Source organism: Vipera berus, assembly GCF_964194415.1.
Source record: "Vipera berus genome assembly, chromosome: 6".
NCBI lineage: Eukaryota > Metazoa > Chordata > Lepidosauria > Squamata > Viperidae > Vipera > Vipera berus.
Genome location: NC_138208.1, coordinates 23,871,125 through 23,898,387, shown reverse-complemented (window position 1 = coordinate 23,898,387; position 27,263 = coordinate 23,871,125). Strand labels below are relative to the sequence as shown.

The following is a 27,263-nucleotide window of genomic DNA, read 5'->3' as shown; positions in this document are numbered from 1 at the left end:
TGCATTCTAGTTTTTGTTTTAATGGGAAGAGGCAGGATGAGTAGCTGCCAGGCAGACAACCACCTCCCAAATGAAACTGAGTATACAAATAACCTGACGTGATAAGGTAGAATTTTATGGTCTAAGAGTGCAATATGTTGCACAGATTTAAGACTAAAACTGAGCAGAAACAGAAATATCACTACGCACATTATCACTTCATAGTTACCCCAAATATCTTCTTGAAAAATAAGTGCACAATATTAATATTCAGTCCAGATACCTGCAACTCCAGCCCACTTTCCGAACGCTACAACTCGCACTCCTCTGTGATCAACCATTTTCTCATAATCTATCAATCGAATATTCTAAAAACATAAAGCAGAGAGCACGTGTCATAGAAGCCTTACTGCAAGTTGCTTCTCATATTAGTCTCCATAACCCAGATAGGTACATTTAACAGAAGTGAATATGGTTTCGATGGGTTTGGCCGATAATATTTGGGAAGAGTTTGATCCTGTGACTCCGGATGAAGTGGACAGGATCATGGGGAAATTAAGTGCCGCCACGTGTTTGTTGGACCCGTGTCCCTCCTGGCTGGTTTATGCGGCTCGGGAGGTTACACAAGGCTGGCTCCTGGCAGTTATCAATGCTTCCTTGAGTGAGGGGTGCTTCCCTGCCACCTTGAAAGAGGCGGTGGTAAGGCCCCTCCTCAAGAAACCTGCCTTGGATCCAGCTATTTTAAATAACTTTCATCCTGTCTTCAACCTTCGCTTCCTTGCGAAGGTTGTTGAGAGCATGGTGGCATGGCAGCTCCCTTTGGTCCTGGAGGAAACTAAGTATCTGGATCCGTACCAATCGGGTTTCAGGCCCGGGTACAGCACAGAGACGGCATTGGTCGCGCTGGTGGATGATCTCCTGTAGATAGGGCTCGCAACTTGGGAGTCCTCCTAGATTCACAGCTCTCTTTAGAAGACCATATTGTAGCTGTAACTAGGGGGGCGTTCGCCCAGGTTGGCCTGGTGCGCCAGTTGCGGCCCTATCTAGACCGGGATGCCTTGCGCACGTCACTCATGCGCTCGTGACCTCTCGTCTTGATTACTGCAACGCTCTCTACATGGGGCTACCCTTGAAGACCACTCGGAGGCTCCAACTGGTACAGAATGCAGCCGCGAGAGTTGTATCGGGGGTCTCCCGATACTCCCGTGTTACACCTTTGCTCCGCGAGCTGCATTGGTTGCCAGTTGTCTTCCGGGTGAGGTTCAAGGTGTTGGTAATGACCTACAAAGCCCTCCATGGCATGGGTCCAGAATACCTTGGGGAGCACCTGCAGCCGGCGTCATCTTCCCTCCGCCCAGTACGCTCCCACAGAGAGGGCCTCCTCAGGGTGCCGCCAGTCAAAGAATGCCGACTGGTGACCCCCAGGGGGAGAGCGTTCTCTGTGGGTGCACCGGATTTATGGAACCATCTTCCGGTAGAGCTCCGGATGGCGCCCGATCTCCGCTCCTTCCGGCGCGACCTTAAAACCCATCTCTTTAAGGAAGCGGGCCTGGCCTGATGGGACGGGGTGGGATTGTTACTATGATTTTAATTTTAAATTTGTATTATTATGGGCACTGTTTAATTATGTTTTTAATAATTTTAATTTTTTTGTATCTGTTTTTATGTATTGCCCTGTTAACCGCCCTGAGTCTCTTGAGAGAAGGGCGGTATATAAATTAAATTAATAAATAAATAATAAATAAAATCTCTGGCGGGCCCGAGACAGGGGTTATTCCTCTGTCCTGGTCCTTTTAGACCTCTCAGCAGCTTTTGATACCATCAACCATGGTATCTTGCTGTGACGTCTTGAGGGGTTGGGAGTGGGAGGCACCGTTTTACGGTGGTTCTCCTCCTATCTCTCGGGCCGTTCGCAGACGGTGTTGGCAGGAGGGCAGCTAGGCCCCTTAGTTGTGGGGTGCCTCAGGGGTCGGTACTCTCGCCCCTCCTGTTCAACATCTATATGAAGCCGCTGGGTGAGATCATCCGTGGTTTCGGGGTGAGGTATCATCAATATGCTGATGATACCCAGCTTTTTATCTCCACCCCGAACCAACCCAGCGATGCCCTCGATGTGATGTCCCGTTGCCTGGAAGCGGTACGGATTTGGATGGGGAAGAACAGGCTCCAGCTCAACCCGGCCAAGACTGAGTGGCTTTACGTACCGGCATCTCGACTTGTCCAAGAGGTTCCATCTTTGGTTATGGGAGGAGAGGTGTTACCTCCTGTTGATAGGGCACACAATTTAGGCATCCTCCTGGACTCACGACTCAGTTTTGAAGATCATATTGGAGTCGTGGCCAGGGGGGCATTATGCCCAGGTTTGCCTGGTGTGCCAGTTGCGCCCCTATCTGGACTGAGATGCCCTACGTACGGTCACTCATGCACTCGTTACCTCTCGGATAGATTACTGCAATGCTCTCTACATGGGGCTGCCCTTGAAGACCACCCGGAGGCTCCAGCTGGTGCAGAATGCGGCCATGCGGGTAGTGATGGGAGCATCCCGATACTCCCATATTACACCCCTCCTGCGTGAGCTGCATTGGTTACCGGTTGTCTTCCGGGTGAGATTTAAGGTGCCTAGGCCCGGGATATTTGCAGGACCGTCTGCTGCCGGGGACGACTTCCCATCGCCCAGTGCGCTCACACAGAGAGGGCCTCGTCAGGGTGCCGTCGGCTAGACAATGTCGGCTGGCGACCCCCAGGGGGAGGGCCTTCTCTGTGGGAGCGCCAGCCCTGTGGAACCAACTCCCCCTTGAGCTCCAGATGGCCCCGGATTTCCGGTCCTTTCACCACGACCTCAAAACTTTCCTTTTTCATCAGGCTGACCTGGATTGACGACGGGTTTTTAAAATGTTTTAATTTTTAATTGTTTAATTTATTTTGGGGCTGTTTGTTTAATTTCTTTTAACTTTTGTATTGTTGTTTTTATTGTTGTTAGCCGCCCTGAGTCCTTCGGGAGATAAGGCGGCATATAAGTCCCCAAAATAAATAAATAAATAAATATATGGTTTGAGCGCCTCATAAATCCTATGCATATATCACTGGAATAAATAAGATTGAAAGAAGTATCAAAGATTAAGTCAGCCTTAATATCTTTCATTTCAGAAATAATAGCTTAAGAGAAATATGCCTTTATTTTCCCCACAATCTGAATACAGTTAAAATATTATGTATGCTTTAAAAAATCATGATATGAATTAAAAATCAGCTATGTCTGCAGAGGGTATTTCCTACTATTAATGACTATTTTATTTCAGTACAATCTTGATTTTTTTAATTTGCATTTGACTTATTATTCTCCACTTGAATTTCTTTAAATAATCTGAAATACAATTTCTCTCCTATCCTTTGCCTAACTTAACAATTAATAATTTACTGTGTGAATGAAGGGAAGTTCATGAACAATATGGATGGGAACAGAAAGGAAATCATTAAAGATACACATCTTTTAATTATAATAAGAAATTAAATCAAGTTGTTGCATGTCTACTGAAATGTAAGCCACGTTTATGGGAATGTTGTCTGCTTAGATTAATATAGTCTAAAAACGCACAAGAGTAGATTGAGTGTGTATTTTTCTCCTCCCTTTTGCCTTTAAAACTCCTAACTCACATTATAGATAATTGCCATAGTATGGCAAGCTAATTGCACACTTGACAAGGATTTACACACTGCTTCTTTTGCATTTCATAATGGTAATATCATAACAATAGTTCTCAGTAAGTGCAGTGTTACCTTGCTTAGGATCTCATCCAGCAAGGACATATTTGCCTCTTGAGCTTTGATAGTATGAGAGAAGAATGCATAGTTCTTGTTGGGAATTAGCTTATCTTCTGGAGGCTTCTTCACACCCACAATAAGGCAAGCCTGGGAAATATCTTCTTGTATAATGCCTCCCGCTTTAATATAGTCCTGCCAACCAATTGTTAAAAGGTTACTGACACAGCCAAGATGAACAAAAGCAGGAAACACAGATACGTTTTCTAGATGCTATTCTGAATGAGTATAATTTTTATATCTATACTGGTCAAGAGAAATGTGCAGCTCTTCCGACCTGATTTTGAAGAGCAAGTCTGAATAGAGGCAATCCTCGAAATACAACCACAATTGGAACCAGAATTTCAGTTGTCAAGTGAGTTGTACTCAACATTATGACTTTTTCCACCACGGTTATTAAGCAAACTCACTGTGGTTAAGGTGAATCATGTAGTCATTAAGTGTGGGTACCAGTGACATTTTTTGAGAGCCACTGTCAGGTTGAAAGGCCACTAAATGAGTGGCTGTAAGTCAAGGACCACCTGTACAGAGTCTGCCACTCATTAAAGCAGTCACATCTGTTTCCAGGATCACAAAGCTACAGTAGAATCCTCCCCATGGAGCCGTTCTACAGTCCTGTAGGGGAAAAAAAAACCTTTTGATTTCCAGTTAGATCAGCCCAGAGCAGAACTGCAATATGATTACTTTCACATTAAAAGAGACTAGAAGCTTCTGAACAAAAGATTCCTCAATGTGAAATTCATCCTTCTTCACCTCTGCTGCTCTTGCTTATCTCTAATTCTTCTTATCCTTTTTTTGGTACATTCCTTCTTCTGAGTTTTGCTTTTGATCTAAGTCCTGCTTGAGTTTACTGACATCTCAGGTATCTTTTCCCAAAGTCACTACTTCTTCAGTCTTTCTTTTCCTGAAAGCCTCCAGCTGCTTTACCCCTGAATAAGGGCATTTCAGCCCATCCATGCCAGGATTTCATTAGCTTTCCACAAAACATCTATACACAGTATAGACAGCTTTTGCTTATTAATTTGCCCGTGCATTACATGTATTCATTCTATTAAAATAGTACCCACAAACACCACCACAACCCAAACATACCTGTTCATGGATGGCCCTGCGATTGGATGGTTGCACCAGAACTTTGTACCCCAAGTTGGTCAACATCTTGACATGGCGTGGTGCTAGAGGGGCTCTTCTTTCCCAGGCATTAACATCCTCCCTCCTGATTGCCAGGACAGATTTATGATGATGCTGCCATCTTGAAAGATGTCTCTCAAACCGATCTCCCGTGTGCTTGAATGCTTGCAGCATGATTAAAAACCTTGCCACAGCAAAGATGCAGTAACAAACAAATACAGCACAAAAATATTTTGAAGCAGCATTTTAATGGAACAAGAGAGAAGTAAAAATTGACTCCTTAGAAATCTGCTGTAAAATTTAGGCAGCTAATAAGCCATAATTGCACATTGCCATTATTATTACCATTACTGCTATTAGCATTACCATACTAATAGTAAAGCACTTTTCAGTCCTTTTCAGTCTTCCTCTTTACTAAACAAGATCATAACAGAACTTTGCAGGTAACACATCAAAAAAGGAGAAGTGCCATATATATACATGTGTAATTCCAAAAAGCAACGGTGCTCCAAGAAGAACTCAAAAAACAGATCCAAACCAATCAATCCTAGCCTTTCCCTAGAATTCACATTGTTCATGGTTATGAATAAAAGTTCCTAGCAGCCACATTGATCAAAATTATAACAATCCACAATTCCAATATCTATCTATCTATCATCTATCTATCTATCTATCTATCTATCTATCTATCTATCTATCTATCTATCTATCTATCTATCTATCCATCCATCCATCCATCCATCCATCCATCCATCCATCCATCCATCTATCTATCTATCTATCTATCTATCTATCTATCTATCTATCTATCTATCTATCTATCTATCTATCATCTTATTTTATTCATTTATGAAACTTATATGCCATCTCTTCACTGTAACAGTGACTCTGGGCATGTTACAGCATAATAAAAAGATAATACAAAACAATTAAAATTAAGAAAAATGAAATAGATTTTAAAAAGCTACAGGATAGGTGACACAGAGGTGGGGATCTTCTCTCTAACCCTTCAGCCGCTCCCAGCCTTGAGTGCTCCTATAGGGGCTCCAAGCCAGCCTGCACAGCCAGATTTTAATTCTCTTCCAGAAGGACCACAATCCAATGTTGTTGTTGTTTTCAGGGGGAGGGGGGCACATGTGTGCTTTCAAATAAATTCTTTTTTAAAAAAATTCTGACAACCTCTTGCAGGATTTTTCCAACATGGTTTGCCATTGCCTACTTCATAGGGCTGAGAAAGAGTGACTGGCCCAAGATCATGCAGCTGGTTTTTGTGCCAAAGCTGGGACCAGAACTCACAGTCTCCCCAAATGTCTAATCTGATGGCTTGACAACCATACCAAACTGGTGCAAATGGGTACAAACACCAAACAATGCAACTTTAAATTTCTCTTAGATATTTACATTAATATTAAGAAGTAATATTATTATAAATGAAATAATGTTTCAACATATATTTATAAGGAGGCTAGCAGAAAGGATCTGACCTCATCTAACATTTTTTTAAAGAATTAGGTAAAACAAAGTTCAAAGAGTTAGTTTACTGGAAAGATCGATACAAATTGGAGCCCAGTGAAACTCCTCAGGGAAAATATTCCAAATTCCATCACAGAAAGCGTTCTCCATGTCTGATATGTGCATTGTTTGACATCAAAAGTGCCTGGAGAAGATCAATATCTGTGTTCATAAGTAGGTCCACAAGAGAAAAAGTGGCATTTCTCATATTCAGGTTTACTCTGGATATCTGAGGCCACTTTGGGCTTCAAAGCAATAACCAGAACTACTTCAGTTATGCTCAGGAAAACATAGGACAGATATTTCTGAACTAGTATGATAAAATCAAGTTTCAGTTAATTTCCTAGCAGTAGTACTACTAGTAGCAACAAGCCTAAAAGAAAGTTAGGTTTCAAGAATTTATTTATTTATCAAATTTGGACATCGCCTTCTACCTCTTTACCAGAGAAACTCTCAAACTGCACACTGATTTATGCCAGTGTGGACTTGAGATATATTTGGACTAACTTACAAACATTTTATAGTCTTGCTGTGATACAGTCTTACCCAAGCACAGTGATACATTTTTGAAACACATGAAACTCTGTGAATTAGAAGGTGACAAAGGCCTGGTCTCTGCTACTCCAGGGGAAAAGATAAGGCATAATCTATATAACAATAGATCTCTGTTCAAGATTAGAAGTAATCTCCAATGGAACCAAAGAGAAAGAAGTTTTACTTCTTGCTGTTGGGAGTTTTCAACCACTGTACCCACCATTTCAACCACCCCTACACCTCCAAAGTTAGAGTGCCCTTGTAATTCAGTGATTTACATGGTCACTGCAATTTTGGAATGTATACAAGCACTAGCATTAAAACATATAAGTAACAAAAAACCTTAGCCTTAAAAAATGTCCCACAAATAAATTTGTAATTGTGTACAGTCAATTTTAAACTCTGTAGCAAAGATATTTATACTGTTCTGCCAACAGCAATATTGTTTCGTTTAGTTGCCACTTCTAGAATCAATATACAATTACATAACACCTTGACTATTATAATTACCAAAATGAGTAACATGGAATAAGAAGGCACATATTCTTTTGAATTGTTAACTGACTTAAATATAGGAAAATGAAAAAAATGGACAGTTTTCATGCTTGAAAAATATGCAGACTGGGATTCTATAAGGAGAGCAGTGACTAGTCAAATTTACTTATGTTTTTAAGTTGTTAATTATATTTAAAGCAAAAAGGGATTATAATAAGCTCTAATAGGACCAATCCCAATTATCAAACAGCAAACAAATTAAATGGAAACAAGGATGTCATTCACATTTTTAAAACATCTAAACTTCAAATACACATTAATAAGATCTAAGCAGATCAGAAGACCTATTTTTGAGTCACAAATGGGTAGTTTAAGAAAAATATGTCTAAAGTAGCCCCATAGCCAGATAAATTTAACAAATAAATAAATAAAATAAAAAGTATCAACCCAGTGCTGAAATGGAATCATTTGGGAACCAAGAATAAAAACAACAGTAACCGAATTTCCTTATGTGACTTTATGATGACTTCAAATTTGGAGCACTCCTTATCATTGTGATCACCACACCTGAAAAAAGGATATTCTAGAGCAGGGGTTCCTAGTACAGGGCTGCAGCATGCCAGCAACCGGTCCACACAAACAAGCAAAGCCCTATCTGCAAGATGCAGGCAGCACACAAAACCACGTGTGCTGGAAAAACCTCTCTCCACGGAACCGGTCCCTGGCACCCAAAAGATTGGGGACCACTCCTGCTCCGGCAAGGGGAAAAAAATCGTGATACCTCACAACATGCCATGTGATGCGGCAAGTTTGATACCCCTGTTCTACAGTATTGGTTGTCAAAGTGTGATGTGGGGGAACCTTGGGCCTCTACAAGGAAAGCCTACAGTTTGGGGGACTTTTTAGCTTGCAACAAAACCAAAGAAGAAGAAACATGACAAGAATTTAATATATCATCATGGTATGAAAAACATCCCCCAGTGTTAGAACTCAGAATATCCAATAAAATTAAATGTGGGAAATTCAAGATGGAATTATTCTGGCGAGCTCTTTAAAATTCTGTAAAATATATAAATACATTTATGAATGAATGAGTTTGTTGATGTAACTTGTAAAAAGATGTGTTGATGGTCACCAATTAAGTTAGCCTTTAAAAGGCTCTAGAAAAAATTGTACAGGATCATCTACCCGTGAGAATTCATCTTAATAAGTTATTTACTTATTTTTCTTTGCTGCCACTCATGAAAGTGAACAAATGCTAGAAATACTCTGAATTTTTATAACCAACACAATAAAATCAAATTCAATAAGTACTACAATTACAACTAGGCATCCAACACACCTATTTATTTTCTCTGAGGTCAGAGGGAGCATATACTGACTAACAGTCAGTGCTTTTTTTGTAAAAGAAAAAGGTGCCGGAACCCACACATGTCAGACAACCCGCCTTGCCTTATGCTACAAGGTTCCATCCAAAAAAGGTGCCGGAACTCCTCAGTTCTGAGCGTTCTATGAGAAAAAAAGCCCTGCTAACAGTTGCTAAGAAATGGAAATGGAAATCACTGTCTCCTCTACATTTCTGAATTGTGCTATTGGCCTGAACTTTACAGTATGGAAACAGAAAGTCATTATCTGATACAGAAACAATCCCAGAAAAGTTGCAAAAGTAGTATTTAATAAAATAGCCAAACTGTTAATCTAAGCAAGAACAAGAAAATAGAACTAATCTAAAAGCCAATTCACATAGTAAAATGTTGGATGGGGAAACTTTCCTCTTCTAAAGAATGAATGCTGCTTTCTATGCAATTTCCTATGCAATTTCTTTGGCAGCATTTTCAGTGGTGGTTTGCCATTGCTTTCTTTCTGGCAGAGTTGAAGGAGAAGGAGCGGCCCAAAGTCACCCAGCTAACTGGGTGCCTAAACAGGACTAGAAATCTCCCTCTTGGTTTCTACCCTAGTGCTTGTATTCGCTACACCAAACCGCCTCTCCAGCTATGCTATATATGTTAAATATAAAGATATAAATTGCCTTTGGAAGTGGCTAATCTCCAAAGCAATTGGCTAAAGCAAAATCTTTCCAACTGCCCCAAGACCATTGAACATTCAGTACTCCCAAGAATTTCTGTTAACAGGACGATCTGGGAGCCCAGAACTTCTTAAACTTTCTATTTCGCTTTATGATCGGGTGGCTAAAGACACTTTTAAGCCAAGCGCTTTCTCTCACTCTCTTTCCTTAGCTCTGAGCGCCTGAGGAATTTTCACGCCGAGAAAAAAAACAACACGAACATTTTTATTTTGCTCCTCTGATGCATCTCCAGTATGTTTCTCCCAAGCTTTGCATGAATAATAACCCCTCAACGTGAAGGGACCTTGCATGTATTGAAACCATAATTCCCGAATGCCGATTGGGAATGTGCCCCAGACAATTTGGAAAAGGCAAGCGAGCTCTACACCCAAAGCCACAGGTTCGGGGGGGGGGGGGAATGGGAAAGAGAGAAAAGGGGAGGGGGGGGTCCGAAGCTCCCATGAAATGCCAGGAACAAGAAGAAGAAGTTCATAGGAGATGCAGGTTGAGTGTAGAAACGGGAAGAAGAGGAAGAGGACTCGCTCCTACCTCCCTTTGCTAACCTGGCGAGCCGCTCCCACTGCCCATGCGCTCCCCGCGAGGCCTACTGCAAGGGGGCTCCGCAAGGAGGACGAAGCAGGTTCTGCAAAAGCAGCAGCGTGTGCGCGCCGGGACTTTGCGAGACTCCTAGGCCCGATTCGCCCAACCCATCCTGCTTTCTCCCGTCCAGCCTACACGGAACCGCTTACCTTAATGGTAGAGAGTAACGCCAGACCAGTACCCGAAGAGGGCTCGACTTGCACCCCGGCGAGCAGGCGCCAGAGCCTGCCAAGCGACTCTATTTACAGAACCGGGAGGCGCGGCGGGGAGAGTGAAGGCGAAAGATGCCTCCCTCCCCGCCAGCCAATCCCGTGCCACTTCATGGGTACGAGCCTTCCCCTTCCGCCAGGCGCGGCCGCTCGGCAGAGCCCTCGTCTCCCCTTTGCCCGGCGCGCCTCCTTGGGTGGGTGCCCTGGGCATCCTTCGGGGAGTCGCGATGGTTCCTCCAGAAGAGTTGCAAGTCCAGAATGGCGCCTTAAAACTTTTCTGGATTGTTTCGCGTGGCGAGGCGAGGCGATCAGGTGTAAAAGAAGGAAGGAAGGAAGGAAGGACTCACATCTGCATTTTCATTTCTTCAGCCCAGCAAACTACGAGCTCAGCCCTCAACTCATCACCCTACCTGATAGGATTTAGTTTGCCTGACTCCGCTCTATACTCTTATTTCTTGTTAGAGGCCTTTGCCCCGCTGATGAGTGAAGGCCTTTGCATCCAGCCATTCTGGCATGAAGTCTGTAAATTAGTTGGAAGGTGTTTCTTTAACTACCAAAACTATCTACTCTAATTTAATTATTATGCATAAAATATTGCCAGTATAACTCAACCCACATTTAAAGATCTCTCAGTAATGAAATGGCCTTTGGTAAGAATGTTGCCCAACTTCCCATAGTTATTGTAAAGATAATACAGATGAGGAAGAGATACAACACAGGGGAGAGTTGCTTGGGATATAAAAATTGTAAGTAAAATTGAATGCAAAGTAAATAATAAACATCTACCCAGCTTACCAGGCTAGATAGAGCATGGGTCCCCAACCCCTGCTGCCCACTACTGGGCCAGGAGCCGTTCAGAACTAGTCCGCAGAAGCAGTGAGTCAACATGCATCATCCCCACTTGCATGACCAGTGGGTGAGTGCGTGCACATCCTGGCCTCTGGTGTGGAGCCACTCAGTCCGCAAAAGTGGAAAGGTTGGAGAACTCCAAGATGGAGGGATCACTCCTAATCCCTTCCTTTAAAGATTGCACCTTATGGAAGCCAAGAAGCCAGCCTCTGCCCTAAGGAACACTCTGCCCCCTGAAGTTCTGCAGGCCTCTACCATCCTAGCCTTCTGAAAAGCACCAAAGACCTTGTTTTTCCCTAAACTGTAAGATAAAGCTAGAAAATGGAAGATGGTGAGTTCAAGTCCTGCTGTAGCCATGAAAGCCAGCTGGGTGACTGGGCTGGTCCCTCACTCTCAGCCCAACCTACCTCACTGGGTAGTTGTTGTGGGGAAAATAGGAGGAAGGTGTTTTGGACAGGTTCACTATCTTGAGTTATTTGTAAAAATAATAAAGGTGGAATACAAATAAAATGAGATAAGATGACTCCATTTCAGAAGCTTGACTTGGCAACACTCTTCTATTCTTATCTTTTGGATTTATGGTTTTAATGTATCAGTTTTTGATTGGGAGCCAACCAGGGTTTGTTACAAGAGGGACAGCTATTTAAATGTCTTACATAAATAAATTAGGCCAGCTAATAAAATGAAAGAATATTGAAGCTATTGTAAATATCTACCACATCTGAGAAGCTTCAGATTCAAACCCTGAAGAAGATAACAGGAAGAAACCTTATCCACACTATTTTAGTCTTCTGAAAGGCCATCAAGATGTGGCTCTTCATCCAGGCCCTGGGACAGAGCGACTGGGCCTATGAAGGGTTGTTGGGGCACCTTAGGAAGATGCTTGCACTGGTGTTTAGTTTTAGTTTGTGCTTTTATAGTTTGTATGGTTTCTTACTTTTTCCATGAGCTGCTCAGAATGTACTCTTCATATGGGAAGCCACACAAATCTTTTAAATAAATAAATACAATTGTAAGAGGGATTTTTCCACATAACCTTCATCTGTGTAGCCATCCTGTCTCCTCCTCCTCCTCCTCCTCCTCCTCTCATTAAAATCCAAATTCTACATTGGTCAAACTCCTCCTTGCATCTGAAAAAGTGGCCTTCAGATCACAAAAGCTTATAACTTTTAATAAAATATATTAATTGGAAAATTGGCCACCAGACTCCTTCTGATTTTTGGATACCGTAAGCTAACATGGCTCTCCTACTGCAATAGCTGAAGACATAATTAACTGAAGTGCCTGTGAAAACTGCCTGTGTGATTTGTAAAACTATTCTGCCAAACAAATATGTTTAAGAGCATGAAAGAGCATGGTTTCAAAAGAATCCTGGGAATAGAAAAAATAGAATCTATTTGTAAATCAGCTTTCTATTTGTAAGACAATGATGTATAAAAATCATTGTGTGAGAATATTTTAAACTTTCAATGACAAAACACATTATTCATGGAGCATTAGAATTATTTAAATGTAGTTAAGAAGGATGAACAATATATTGTTGTTAGCTGCGAAGTCGTGTCCGATTCATCGCGACCCTATGGATTACGTTCCTCTAGGCCTTCCTATCCTCTACCATCTTCTGGAGTCCATTTAAGCTCACGCCTACTGCTTCAGTGACTGCATCCAGCCACCTCATTCTCTATCATCCCCTTCTTCTATTGCCCTCAATCTTTCCCAGCATGAGGCTCTTCTCCAGTGAGTCCTTCCTTCTCATTAGGTGGCCAAAGTATTTGAGTTTTAGCTTCAGGATCTGGCCTTCTAAAGAGCAGTCAGGGTTGATTTCCTCTAGGACTGACCGGTGGCCTAGAGGTTAAAACAACTGCCTAATATATAATCAGCCCAGGTTCGAATCTCAGATAAAGGGTATGACTGACTGATGAGAACAAAATAAGTTCGAAATGGCCATCTCAGCCTCCCTAATTCTTTATTAGCAATTTGAATAATTTACACAAATAATGAGCTGTCATAAATTGACTATATCCTGTGGATAGCCTTGGGTTAGGCAAAAACAGGAAAGAAAGAGTTAATTAGCAAGGTGTATTTAAAAAAAAGCCTTGACAAATACTTAACACATATCTCCCTTGCTTCCTGCTAATAAAGAGAGAAAGAAGCTGTGGCTCAGGGAGTTAAAACAACTGCCTAATATATAATCAGCCCAGGTTCGAATCTCAGATAAAGGGTATGACTGACTGATGAGAACAAAATAAGTTCGAAATGGCCATCTCAGCCTCCCTAATTCTTTATTAGCAATTTGAATAATTTACATATATATATATATATATATATATATATATATATATATATATATATATATATATATATATATATATATATATATATATATATATGTGTGTGTGTGTGTGTGTGTGTGTGTAAACTGGATGACATCCTCACACACCTCAATAGCCTACACCCCAAAATACAATTCACCATGGAAACAGAAGCTACCAATCAACTTCCCTTCCTTGATGTCTTAGTCTACAAGAAATCCAATGGCTCCCTAGGACACACTATCTACCATAAAAAAACACACACAAACCGCTATCTGAACGCACTCTCACACCACCACCCAGCACAGATCAACTCCGTAGCCAAGACACTCATCTCCAGAGCAAAACACCTAGCTGACGAACAACACCTAAAAACCGAACTACACACTCTCAGTAATGTACTAACAGCCAATGGATTCCAAAGAAACATGATTACCAACTTAATCCGAAGAGAGACACCCACAAAAACCCAAGACAAAGAACAAGAAAATGGCAAAGCCCTCCTCCCATACTTAAAAGGGACCACAGACAGAATCAGCAAGATCCTCCAAAAACACAACATCAAAACAGCATTCTACACAGACAGAAAAATATCCACCATCCTAAGAAACCCCAAAGACATAATTGGGTTAGAAAACCAAGGAGTATACGAAATCCCATGCACCACCTGCCCCACCACATACATCGGACAGACCAACAGAAAAATAAGTGCACGCATTGAAGAGCACAGGAACTCACTCAGAAAGGGAGAACAAACTTCATCCCTGGTCCAACACTTTAAAGCCACGGGACATGAAATTGATTTTAAAAAACCAGAACTATCACCAAAATTGAACATTTTAACAACAGAATAATCAGAGAAGCCATCGAGATAGAAAAACGCCCCCACAGCATGAACAAACGAGATGATACCTCTCACCTACCAGCCATTTGGAAACCCGCCTTGATTGACAGATGAGTTCCAACCACCAAGAATGATACCAGACCCAAACTCATGATAACATCACATGACATCACCACCACACAACCATTCAAAAAGCAAATCCGAACCCACAACGATAACGACACACAGCCACAAAACAGAAACCTAACTACAGCTGCAACATCAGCCACTTTAAACCCCTCCAAACCACACAATAAGCAAACTGACACCCACTATAAAAACATGGCACCACCACAAACACGGAGCCAAACAAAAGCAGCACAACTCACCAGTTCAGGTCTAAGGCTGGCAGCTGAGACCAGCCCATCCACTCAAAACACACCCCCACCCAATCAGAACACAGCCCCCATTCAAAACACACCTCCACCCAATCAGAACACAGCTAACCCCCCACCCAATCAGAGCACACCTCCACCCACAGAACACACCCCCTCTGGCAGTTTAAAAAAGAAGAACAAACAGCCACTACCACACACTTCTCCCAGAAGAACGAAGCTGAAGCCACCAGCCTGAGGATGACAGATGAGATTTCGTCGAAACGTCGCCCTGATACCTCCAATTCTACGTGGGAAAAAACCCGAATGACCAAAGATTATTTCTTGGCTCTTTCTAAACAACAACAATAAGGATGGTGCTTATAAGACTGAATTATTTTAAGGTCACATAAATCTCTGTTCTCTGAGATTCTAAAGGTGACACAGAAGTGACCTAGAGACCATGAACACCTTAAGGAATCACAAAAAAAACTCCACAGGGAGACACAGAAAAGTAATGGTGGAGACTGCAGTTTTGTGACCAAAGCATCATTTTTTTGCATATGTTAAAACCCCTCAAGACAAGTTTCAACCACCCATTCCTAATTGCCTTCTTTAATTCTTTTAGCACCACTATTTTGTAGATGCCCCTGTTCCCAAACAACTCTGGCTTGAAGTCCTCTATCTTTTTTCCATTTTCTGTCACAATTGAATCAGTAAAATATGGCGCAGTGGTTGGAATGCATTATTGCAGGCTACTTCTGCAGACTGCCACCTGCCAGCAGTTCAGCAGTTTGAGTTTCACCTGCTTAAGATTGTCTCAGCCTTCCATCCTTCCGAGGTCAATAAAATGAGGACCCAGATTGTTGGGGGCAATAGGCTGACTCTGTAAAATGCTTAGAGCTGTAAAGCATTGTGAAGTTGTATATAAGTCTTAAATTGTATTGCTATTATCTGGAGAGAAAAAAAGTGGGTTGCAAAAAGTCTTATTCGTCCAAATCTCTTCTCTCCTTTTGATTTCCACCTCTTGTTTTGTGTCAAATGTCTTCTTTTTCAAGGACTTGGAAGAAGGTAATTGCTTATCATCTGAATTTTGTTGCTATGGAAGTATTCATTATCTTAAATAGGCAAGACATACAGGGAAACCTTGATTTCATTTCATACAATATGAGCTTTTTAATCTTGCCATTTCAATTAGATTATTGATGCGGTGCTATAATTTGCAGTAAACGTTCACCCACTGACTAGCTATGCTAAGCACTTGAAATAACTTCTTAGAAGGAAAGAATCTAGTGCTCTAAGCAAAGTAATATATCTTTGCGACAAATAATTATAGCAACACAGAATCAGACTATTGCAGCTCCAAGAAAAAGTACAGTTTTTATAGCACATTAAAAAAAGGACATAATTTGTTTTTAGTCCTAAAGTAACCCTGGGCTAAAAGCAACTTATGTAATTTGCTAAAAAAAATGATCTGAGAGACACAACTGAACTGAGTCACTGAAGCATGGTAAGTTTTTCCCTTTTATAAATACAATTGAAACATAAATGGAATATATATGTATGTATGCATGCATGCATGTATGTATGCATTTGTTACAGGGTAGTTTTTGCAGAAACTGGAAATGCTGATTTCTAGCAAAGCAGTCATAAATTGAGGTTATGTGTGGCACTGCAAAAAGCTATAAATGAGGGCCAGTTGTCAAGAACTCAAAATACGGTCATGTAACCATGGGGAGAATGCCCCTGATGTCAGAGCTTGAAACCGGGTCATAAGTAGTTTTCTTGGGAGATCTGTTATAAGGTCAAATGATCGTTAAGTGACCGATCGTAACTTGACGATTACCTACATTTGCAGCTCACATTTGGTAGCCCCACAAAAATGATTCCCTTTTATCATTTTCTCACAGTCTTCTAAGTGCAATAAACAGTTTGAAACAATATGTATGGGAAAAGGAGGCCGCTGGTAGCTCCCTGCCCAGAGCCTGCATAAAAGGTAATCAGCAGGTTTATCTGGACAATCCACTGCAGAAAAGCATAACCTAAAAGAGACTGAGAGACACACCTGTCCTTGAAGTGACATGTTGGGGCAAACTCCAAAAGATGGAAGGAATCAGAAGGAAAAAAATGGTTTGTTGTTGTTGTTGTTAGTTGCGAAGTCGTGTCCGACCCATCGCGACCCTATGGACAATGTTCCTCCAGGCCTTCCTGTCTTCTACCATCTTCTGGAGTCCATCTAAGCTCACGCCTACTGCTTCAATGACTCCACCCAGCCACCTCATTCTCTGTCGTCCCCTTCTTCTCTTGCCCTCAATCTTTCCCAGCATTAGGCTCTTCTCCAGTGAGTCCTTCCTTCTCATTAGGTGGCCAAAGTATTTGAGTTTTAGCTTCAGGATCTGGCCTTCTAAAGAGCAGTCAGGGTTGATCTCCTCTAGGACTGACCAGTTTGATCGCCTTGCAGTCCAAGGAACTCGCAGGAGTCTTCTCCAGCACCATAGTTCAAAGGCTTCAATTCTTTGGCGCTCAGCCTTTCTTATGGTCCAGCTTTCACTGCCATACATTGCAACTGGGAAGACCATAGCCTTGACTATACGCACTTTTGTTGACAGGGTGATGTCTCTGCTTTTTAGTGTGCTGTCTAGATTTGCCATGGCTTTCCTCCCAAGGAGCAAGCGTCTTTTAATTTCTTGGCTACAGTCCCCATCTGCAGTGATCTTGGAGCCCAGGAAAATAAAATCTGTCACTACCTCCATTTCTTCCCCATCTATTTGCCAGGAATTGAGAGGGCCGGATGCCATGATCTTGGTTTTCTTAATGTTTAGTTTCAACCCAAGTTTTGCACTCTCCTTCTTCACCCGCAACAAGAGGCTCTTTAGTTCTTCTTCACTTTCTGCCATTAGAGTGGTATCATCTGCATATCTTAGGTTGTTGATGTTTCTTCCGGCAATCTTAATTCCAACTTTTGATTCATCTAGCCCTGCCTTTCTCATGATGTGCTCTGCATATAAGTTAAATAAGCAAGGCGACAGTATACAGCCTTGCCGGACTCCTTTCCCAATTTTGAACCAATCAGTGGTTCCGTGTCCAGTTCTCACTGTTGCTTCTTGGCCCGCATATAGATTTCTCAAGAGACAAATAAGATGGTCTGGTATGCCCATCTCTTTAAGGACTTGCCAGAGTTTGTTATGATCCACACAATCAAAGGCTTTAGCATAGTCAATGAAGCAGAAGTAGATGTTTTTCTGGAACTCTCTAGCTTTCTCCATGATCCAGCGTATGTTAGCAATTTGATCTCTAGTTCCTCTGCCTCTTTGAATTCCTGCCTGTACTTCTGGTAGTTCTCGATCCACATACTGCTGGAGTCTAGCTTGTAGAATTTTAAGCATAACTTTACTAGCATGAGAAATGAGTGCAATGGTGCGATAGTTTGAACATTCTTTGGCACTGCCTTTCTTTGGAATTGGAATGTAAACTGATCTTTTCCAATCCTGTGGCCACTGTTGAGTTTTCCAAATTTGCTGGCAAATTGAGTGTAGCACTTTTACTGCACTGTCTTTTAAGATTTTGAATAGCTCAGCTGGAATACTGTCACCTCCACTAGCTTTGTTGTTGCTCAGCTTTTCTAAGGCCCACTTCACTTCACATTCTAGGATGTCTGGCTCAAGGTCAGTGACCACCTCATTGTGATTATCAGGGACGTTAAGCTCATTCTTGTATAGTTCTTCTGTGTAATTTTGCCACCTCTTCTTAATCTCTTCTGCCTCTGTTAGGTCCCTGCCATTTTGGTCCTTTATCATGCCCATTTTTGCATTAAACGTTCCTTTCATCTCTCCAATTTTCTTGAAAAGATCTCTGGTCCTCCCTAGTCTATTGTTTTCTTCTATTTCTTTGCATTGTTCATTTAAGAAGGCATTCTTATCTCTTCTAGCTATTCTTTGGAATTCTGCATTTAATTGGGCATATCTTTCTTTTTCTCCCTTGCCTTTCGCTTCCCTCCTTTCCTCAGCTATTTGCAAAGCTTCCTCAGACAGCCATTTTGCTTTCTTGCATTTCTTTTTCTTTGGGATGGTTTTGGTTGCTACCTGTTGTACAGTGTTGCGAACCTCTGTCCATAGTTCTTCAGGCACTCTGTCTATCAGATCTAATTCCTTAAATCTATTTGTCACCTCTACTGTATATTCAACAGGGATATGATTTAATTCATACCTGACTGGCCTAGCGCTTTTCCCTACTTTCTTTAATTTAAGCCTAAACTTTGCAACAAGAAGCTCATGGTCTGAGCCACAGTCAGTTCCTGGTCTTGTTTTTACTGACTGTATAGAGCTTCTCCATCTTTGGCTGCAGAGCATATAGTCAATCTGATTTCTGTGTTGACCATCTGGAGATGTCCATGTGTAAAGCCGTCTCTTGGGTTGTTGGAAAAGAGTGTTTGCTATGACCATCATATTCTCTTGACAAAATTCTATCAGCCTGTGCCCTGCTTCATTTTGTACTCCAAGGCCAAACTTGCCTGTTATTCCAGTTATCTTTTGGCTTCCTACTTTAGCATTCCAATCCCCCATGATGATAAGGACATCATTTCTGGGTGTTAGTTCTATAAGGTGCTGTAGGGCTTCATAGAACCGGTCAATTTCATCCTCTTCAGCACCGGTGGTTGGGGCATAGACTTGGACTACTGTGATATTGAATGGTTTGCCTTGGATTCGAACTGAGATCATTCTGTCATTTTGAGGATTGTATCCCAGTATTGCTTTTCCTATTTTTTTATTGACTATGAAGGCTACTCCATTTCTTCTGAGGGATTCTTGCCCGCAGTAGTATACCTGATGGTCATCTGAATTAAATTCACCCATTCCTGTCCATTTTAGTTCGCTGATACCTAAGATGTCAATGTTTAGTCTTGTCATCTCTTGTTTGACCACGTCCAGCTTTCCTTGATTCATGGATCTTACATTCCAGGTTCCTATGGAGAAAAAATCTTTACAGCATCGGACTTTCCTTTCACCACCAGACATATCCACAGCTGAGCGTCCTTTCGGCTTTGGCCCAGTCGCTTCATTCTTTCTGGCGCTACTAGTACTAGCCCTCTGCTCTTCCCCAGTAGCATATTGGACGCCTTCCGACCTGAGGGGCTCATCTTCCAGCGTCATATCGTTTTGCCTTTTGGTACTGTCCATAGGGTTTTCATGGCAAAGATACTGGAGTGGGTTGCCATTTCCTTCTCCAGTGGATCACGTTTTGTCAGAACTCTCTGCTATGACCTGTCCATCTTGGGTGGCCCTGCACGGCATAGCTCATAGCTTCATTGAATTACGCAAGCCCCTTCGCCACGACAAGGCAGTAATCCATGAAGGGGAAAAAATGGTTTGGTATGATACAATTTTATTACTTCCCATATGTTATGCATTAGTAGAAATTTGTGCATGAGCTCTGGAGTTGAACTCAAGGGTTTTAGAGAGCCCCATGTCTCTTTAAGGTCTCAGGTTATCAACCCCAATCTACTGGCTAGATCTAGATTGCTCTATTTCTTCCAGGAGATTAGGAAGGGATTTTTTTTTTGCTTACAAATGTTTAAACAGTAACAAAAAATGGATTTTCCCCTTTTTTAATGTCCATTTCATTGTCATAACTCAGGCATAAGGTTGTATTTATATATCCACCGTGTTCTAGCAATCTTCTCCTACCTGGTGCTCATCCAAATGTATTGCATTTCAGTGTCCATCATGCACAAACATAACATCAAATTCCCTGCTGGCTGAGAACAATAGACACTGAAATATATTATCTGGACCCATTAACCATTCAGACCAAGACTGTGATGACATTAAACATGCATGTGGATTACTCTGGCAGGCTCAGGTTGTATCAATCCTTTCCTTCCTTAATCTCTCAGACATGGTGCAATTTATGTCACTGGTATCAATTTACATCATATACATAACAACTCATTAGTGTACAAATTATGCAAATTGACACAAAGGTGTAAATCACTACAGAGTTTGTAACATTAAGATAAAATAAACTTTTAATCTACCGTATTTTTCGGACCATAAGACGCACCCTTGTTTTCCCCCCCCCCCACTTTGGGGGAAAAAAGTGCGTCTTATGGTCCGAAAAATACGGTACTTTATTTGCCTCTTTCAGATGCAATGGACTTGTATGTTACTTCAGTGGCACGTTCAGATGGATATTTGGCATTCTGCATGTGATCCATTAAGTGAGGGCAGAATAAATCAAGATTTCATTGCAATCATTTTTATGGGGCTACCAAATGTGGGCTGCAAATGTAGGTAATTCTCAAGTTACGATAGGTCACTTAACGATCATTTGACGTTATAACAGATCTCCCAAGAAAACTACTTATGACCCGGTTTCAAGCTCTGACATCAGGGGCATTCTCCCCATGGTTACATGACTGTATTTTGAGTTCTTGACAACGGGCCCTCATTTATAGCTTTTTGCAGTGCCACACATAACCTCAATTTATGACTGCTTTGCTAGAAATCAACATTTCCAGTTTCTGCAAAAACTAACCCGTAACAAATGCATACATACATACATATATACATATATTTATGTTTCAATTGTATTTATAAAAGTCATCTTATTAAGTCACTATATGTCCTGTTTTCAAGATTCTTATTTAAGCTTAATTTCCCCTCTGTATTTAAACCATTCTTAGTAGTCATAATTTTCTCAAAGTTAATTACCTTTAAATATCCAAACTTTTCATTCACATACACCATCTCAATATTTTTATTTTATTTATTTTATTTTTATTTTATTACATTTATATACCGCCCTTTCCCGAAGGACTCAGGGCGGTTTACAGGGTGATTAAAACAAAAAATACAAAAGTTAAAAACAATTTTAAAAAATTACATCCGTCCCTGAACAAATAAAACCCCAGTTAAAATTAAAATTAAAATTAAAATTCTCAGTCTGGGCCAGAGAGCTCGAAGAGCCAGGTCTTCAGGTCCCGGCGGAATGAACGGAGGTCAGGGGCAGTCCTAATCTCCACTGGCAGCTGGTTCCAAAGGGCAGGCGCACCCACTGAGAAGGCCCTATCCCTGGGTGTCGTCCGCCGGCAATCTCTTACCGGTGGCACCCTGAGAAGACCCTCCCTGTGGGAGCGCACTGGACGAAGGGAGCTTGATGCCGGCAGCAGGTGTTCCCTCAGATATCCCGGACCCAAGCCATTTAGGGCTTTATAGGTCATCACCAGCACCTTGAATCTCACCCGGAGGGCAACCGGGAGCCAATGCAGCTCGCGGAGCAGAGGTGTTACATGGGAGTATCGGGAAACCCCCATCACAACTCGTGCGGCCGCATTCTGCACCAGCTGAAGCCTCCAAGTGGTTCTCAAGGGCAGCCCCATGTAGAGAGTGTTGCAGTTTTTACATTTCCTATATTATAAAAAGTACTATACTACTTGTATATCTTATCCCTGTTACTGTAGGGCCCCTTTGTATCCATAACCTATCTATTCTTTTAACCATATTCAAACAAGTGTTAATCATATAGTACTCCATCTGGTAAGTCGAATCAAATCTCTTGAATCTAACTCTAGCCTTCTTCTTTTGCCAAGTAGCTTTCCAAGTCAGTGTGTTCAGCTTGTCAGAGGATTCTTACTGTATTTTTGTGAATGTTATTGGGAATAGGAAAGACAAGTTAGGTAGGATGTGTGTTTTTTGTCTCCCAAACTCTATAATTCTCTTGGCTGCTCTATAATCCATTTTGTTAGATCTTCATTCCTATCTTCAGGTCTATTTTGAAGCCCTGAAAAATAAAATATCTTTTCCATTTCCATTGTTGTGGCAAAATCTTGCAAATTTTCTTTTGTTTGTATTAAGCTGTGGTTCTCTTCATTTGTAGCTTCCATATTTAGGTCACTGTCCTCTGGTTTATGTTCTGTTATCTGGTTTGTTTGTTCATTCTTTGTAGTCATTTTCTGAGAGTTTTTTAATTATACGTTTAGGTTAAAGATGTACTCATTTATGTCATCAAAGTTGTTTTTAATTTCATTATGATTTGAAACCATTGTCATTTGAATCTGTCACAACATTGTGTATGTTTCCTCCTGGAAAATATTTGCCTTATCTTGGAGTATTGCTCCTGCAGATCTCTGATGTTCCAGACTAGGGCCTTAAGAAGGAGTTATTAAGTGTGGTTTCCTGTCACTTTTATATAGGTATGAAACATCTATTTTATCTCCCCCCTCCAGATAGTTTTTCATCAGTACCATAGCCTCTATAATTAGCCTTGCAAACCAGCCAATAGTAAAATCCAAACAACCAAATCTTGTATAGTTCTTTATATATGGTTTTTATAATCCAGTATGTTTCCAATTGTCAAAGCACCACTAAAAACAGTCTTTTATAACAGTTCTTCTATTCAGGAGTCTTACGATTATCAGCCAGCCAAAGTTGCAGTCCAGAATGTTTAACCATCTAAGAGCTTTCCAGTAAATTTCCCCCTAGAAGATTAGCCAAAGTCAAGGTTTTTCTTTTTCTGCAAACAATTCTTGAGTTTAGAGATCACAGCTCAGTAAAAGTTTATAATCCTAGAAGGTCAGCAGTTTTTAAAACAAGTATAGTTCTCACTCTGTAGTAGGTGGCCCAGTATATTTTCTTTCCTCTGTTCCCAGCTGTACTCGAGGTAGAAGTCACTGAGGTTCAAAGGTGTTAAGGAATTTGTTTGTGCAGAGGTCTCCTTGTGCTACCAAAGAGTTTGCACAGACAAGGAATGGTACTGAGAGCAGTAAAGTCACACAAGAATACACTGAGTTATAAAAAGCAAAAAGTATTTTACTTTTGAGGTGGTGTAAGAACAAAAATGCACAGTCAAAAATAAACAGTCCAAGTCATACACAATAGCAACAGTCCAAGCTACAAAGTCTTCTTACCGGTCCAGAGGTCAATACACAGTTCAGGTTACAACAGTAGTAAACCAACAGCAGAGCAAAAACAGTAATAGTAGAGATCAGTGAATTCAGAGAGAGAGAGAAGCTACGTTCCTAGCTTCCTCTTATGGCCATGAGAACACTTACACACCCATTGGCCAATTAACTTCTTAAAGACATAGCATTATGGTTAATATATTTTCAACCCAACATTGTAGGCTAGCACCATATGCCTAACATTCTCCCCTTTGGGTAGAATAATATATAACTCTTACAATCTTATGCACATTCTTTCACAATTAGCATTGTGTTTCACAGCACTTTGTACCTTTGTAAAATGGTCTGCAATATTTACATCAGATGAACAATACTCTAACTGTATTAATTTATCTTTGATACATTGTCTGACATTCAAATAACGAAGATCAGTATGTTTAGATCTTGTTCTTACTGCAGCATTATTAGCCATCTTTATCGCAGCTTTCCATGATGCCTATTCCTTTTCAGGATACATCCTGATCTCATCATAGTTAGATGGCTCTACATTAACTTGACATATTATACTAGCTTCATAGCGATCAGGTGGATGTCTGATACGCGTTGAACGCCAAGGAATTACAGGGCTTTGAGTTTCTGTCTCCTTTCCTTCCTCTGATTCATCTTTTATCTCCCCTATCTCCTCTTCATCTTTTATATTTACAGGAGATGTATTATCATTACTAGTTACGTTATCAGAGGAGTCCTCAAACACTAGAGGATCAGTATTAACAGTTTCTTGCTCTAACCTATCCCAACCAACGTGCTCAAGAAATTTTGCACTAGCACTGTTATATACATTAGTTGTGCCTCGTTCCCAGAAACGATAGGATCTATGGTTAGCTTCATAACCTACAAAGTATAAGTATAATTGCCTAGCCCTATGTTGGCCTTTACTCCTGAGTTGTGCAGGAATGTGGACCCAAGCTGGGGTGCCAAACGTGTGCAGGTAATCAAGGTTTGGTCTTCTACCATGCCATATAGTATATGGTATTTTACCAGTAGAAGTATTAACAACTATATTCAGAACATGGTTTGCACATTTTGCTGCCTCCCCCCACAGTCTATCTGTTAAGCCAGAATCTCTTAACATGGTTCTCATCATGGCTTGTAACGTTTGCCCACGTCTCTCAACAAAAGCATTATGTTGAGGCCTATATGGGGCTGAACGTTTATGCTCAATGCCAGCAGATTCTAACATATCAACAAAACGCTTGTTTGTAAATTCAGTACCATTATCAGTAATTATGCACTGAACCTTTCTCTTTGATTTTCTCTCCACAAACTCCAGCCAGTTTGCAAATTGTTGGAAAGTATCTGCCTCTGACTTAAGCAGATAACAAAAACCATAACGAGAGTAGTGGTCCAATATACTTAAAATATAACATGACCCTCCTAAACTCGGTTTCATGGGTCCAATTAAATCAGCAAACACAACTTCCAAAGGTACAGTTGTTTTGAAGCCGTTTATCCTGTTTGCCGGACTTGCCTTACTCTTTTCCTGATTACAGGCATTGCAATTCAAATACTTACTACATGGCTTCAGTTTAACTCCCTCTACTAATTCCACTGTTTTACGTAGTGAGTTAAAGTTTACATGCCCTAACCGCCTATGCAATAAATGTATACATTCATCATGTGGCTTCTTGTTCTCACATATCGAGTTAGCTTTAACTGTACTAACCTGGTTACTTGTGAGAACGAATAAACCATTTTTCAAATTAGCAGTTACACAGGTTCCATTCCTCTCAATAGTGCATTGCTCCCCTCTGAATGTTACCACAAACCCAACCTTAACCAATTCCCTTACAGATAACAAGTTGAATCTTAGTTTAGGCATATATAACATAGGTAACTGTTCATCAATGCATGGACAATAGGAATTACCTTCACCAGAGGCCTTCATCTTCCAACCGTTGGCTAGTGAAACATATTGGTTGCTGTTTTTCATATTAACAAACCTCTCTTTCACTTTAGTAATGCATTGTGAAGCCCCACTATCAACAACCCACAATTCATTGTTTCTGGATGTTGGTTCACCAGAAACAGCCAAACCAACGCCCTTCTTAGCCTTCCCACTGCTATTCACATTCTGTTTTTTACCCTTTCTACAGAATTCGGCTATATGCCCTCTAGCCCCACAAGAATAACATTTCTTGATGTTGTAAGCAGTGGAGAATGGCTGCTCCTCTTGTGGCTGTGTCTCTCTCAGCTGGTCTCTGTCACGCCTTCTTCTGGACTCTTCCAGCAGTCTCCCAGTAATGTTAGTCAATGTCAGTTCCTCTCTGGTCAGGACTTCCAAAGAAGAAACATACTCATCATAACTCTCATCCAAAGATGACAGAATAATGTAGACCTGATGCAACTCTGAAAAAATCAGCTCCTTTTCATGAAGCTCTTGAAAAGTTGCCTTCATGTAATTTAAATGGGCAGCATATCTCCATTCGTCTGCAGACGAGCCCTAAACAGCTTACGTGTAAGGTGTATATGTGCACCCACACTGTCACGAACATAAAGCCTTCGCAAAACATCCCAACACCTAGCAGCAGACTCCTCACCACGAATATGGACAAGCTGCTGGTCATTCAGTGTTAGTCCAATAATGCAAAGAGCTTTCTCGTTGCTTCGTTTAAAGTTGTCTAACTTCTTTGCATCCTCTTCGTCATCTGGATTCCAAGCAGTAGTATCTGGTGGGTTATTTACAACAGCCCATAGTCCTTCCTTGCGCAAAAGCAAGCAGCATTTAGTGGACCAGGAAACATAGTTTGTCCCATCCAACCGGGTTACCCAGGAGATGCCTGACAACAGTTCTTGTGCCATTGTACACCAAATAACTAACACAAACTCAGCTAGGAATACTGTGTGTACTTACTCTCAGTACAGGCCTGGGCCCATAACCAGTGATATGAAATTTATTTGTGCAGAGGTCTCCTTGTGCTACCAAAGAGTTTGCACAGACAAGGAATGGTACTGAGAGCAGTAAAGTCACACAAGAATACACTGAGTTATAAAAAGCAAAAAGTATTTTACTTTTGAGGTGGTGTAAGAACAAAAATGCACAGTCAAAAATAAACAGTCCAAGTCATACACAATAGCAACAGTCCAAGCTACAAAGTCTTCTTACCGGTCCAGAGGTCAATACACAGTTCAGGTTACAACAGTAGTAAACCAACAGCAGAGCAAAAACAGTAATAGTAGAGATCAGTGAATTCAGAGAGAGAGAGAAGCTACGTTCCTAGCTTCCTCTTATGGCCATGAGAACACTTACACACCCATTGGCCAATTAACTTCTTAAAGACATAGCATTATGGTTAATATATTTTCAACCCAACATTGTAGGCTAGCACCATATGCCTAACAAAAGGGATAAGCTGTTCTTTGTTTCTGGGCATTTTGCCAATTTTGAGTCAATATAGCTGTGTTCTATGCTCCAATCCTCCACTAGATGTCAGTAGCTATTCATTTTCCAACTTTTAAAACAAAGAATTATTTTCTTGAGTTTTCATCAGTACTCTTTCAAATATGAAATCTTAACAGTTTTCATAATTTTCAGATTTATCCAGACTGTAGTATTATTAACTTCATTTAAATATATTTCTGTCTCCCATAAAGATTAAATCGCC

General features: G+C 41.1%; 1 protein-coding gene across 2 annotated transcripts in view; it reads right to left on the bottom strand.

The window, feature by feature from the left end:
• AASS (aminoadipate-semialdehyde synthase) overlaps positions 1–10,389 on the bottom strand; it is a 53,994-nt gene extending 43,605 nt beyond the window's left edge. For both annotated transcript variants that reach the window (XM_081331180.1, XM_081331181.1), the window contains exons 1-4: positions 10,285–10,389; positions 4,891–5,113; positions 3,757–3,933; positions 263–347 (exon numbers count right to left, since the gene is read on the bottom strand). In XM_081331180.1, coding sequence (XP_081187306.1) covers positions 263–347; positions 3,757–3,933; positions 4,891–5,103 — 475 coding nt within the window. In that variant the 5' untranslated portion in view covers positions 5,104–5,113; positions 10,285–10,389. The remainder of the gene's footprint in view (positions 1–262; positions 348–3,756; positions 3,934–4,890; positions 5,114–10,284) is intronic.
• Positions 10,390–27,263: the final 16,874 nt, after the last annotated feature.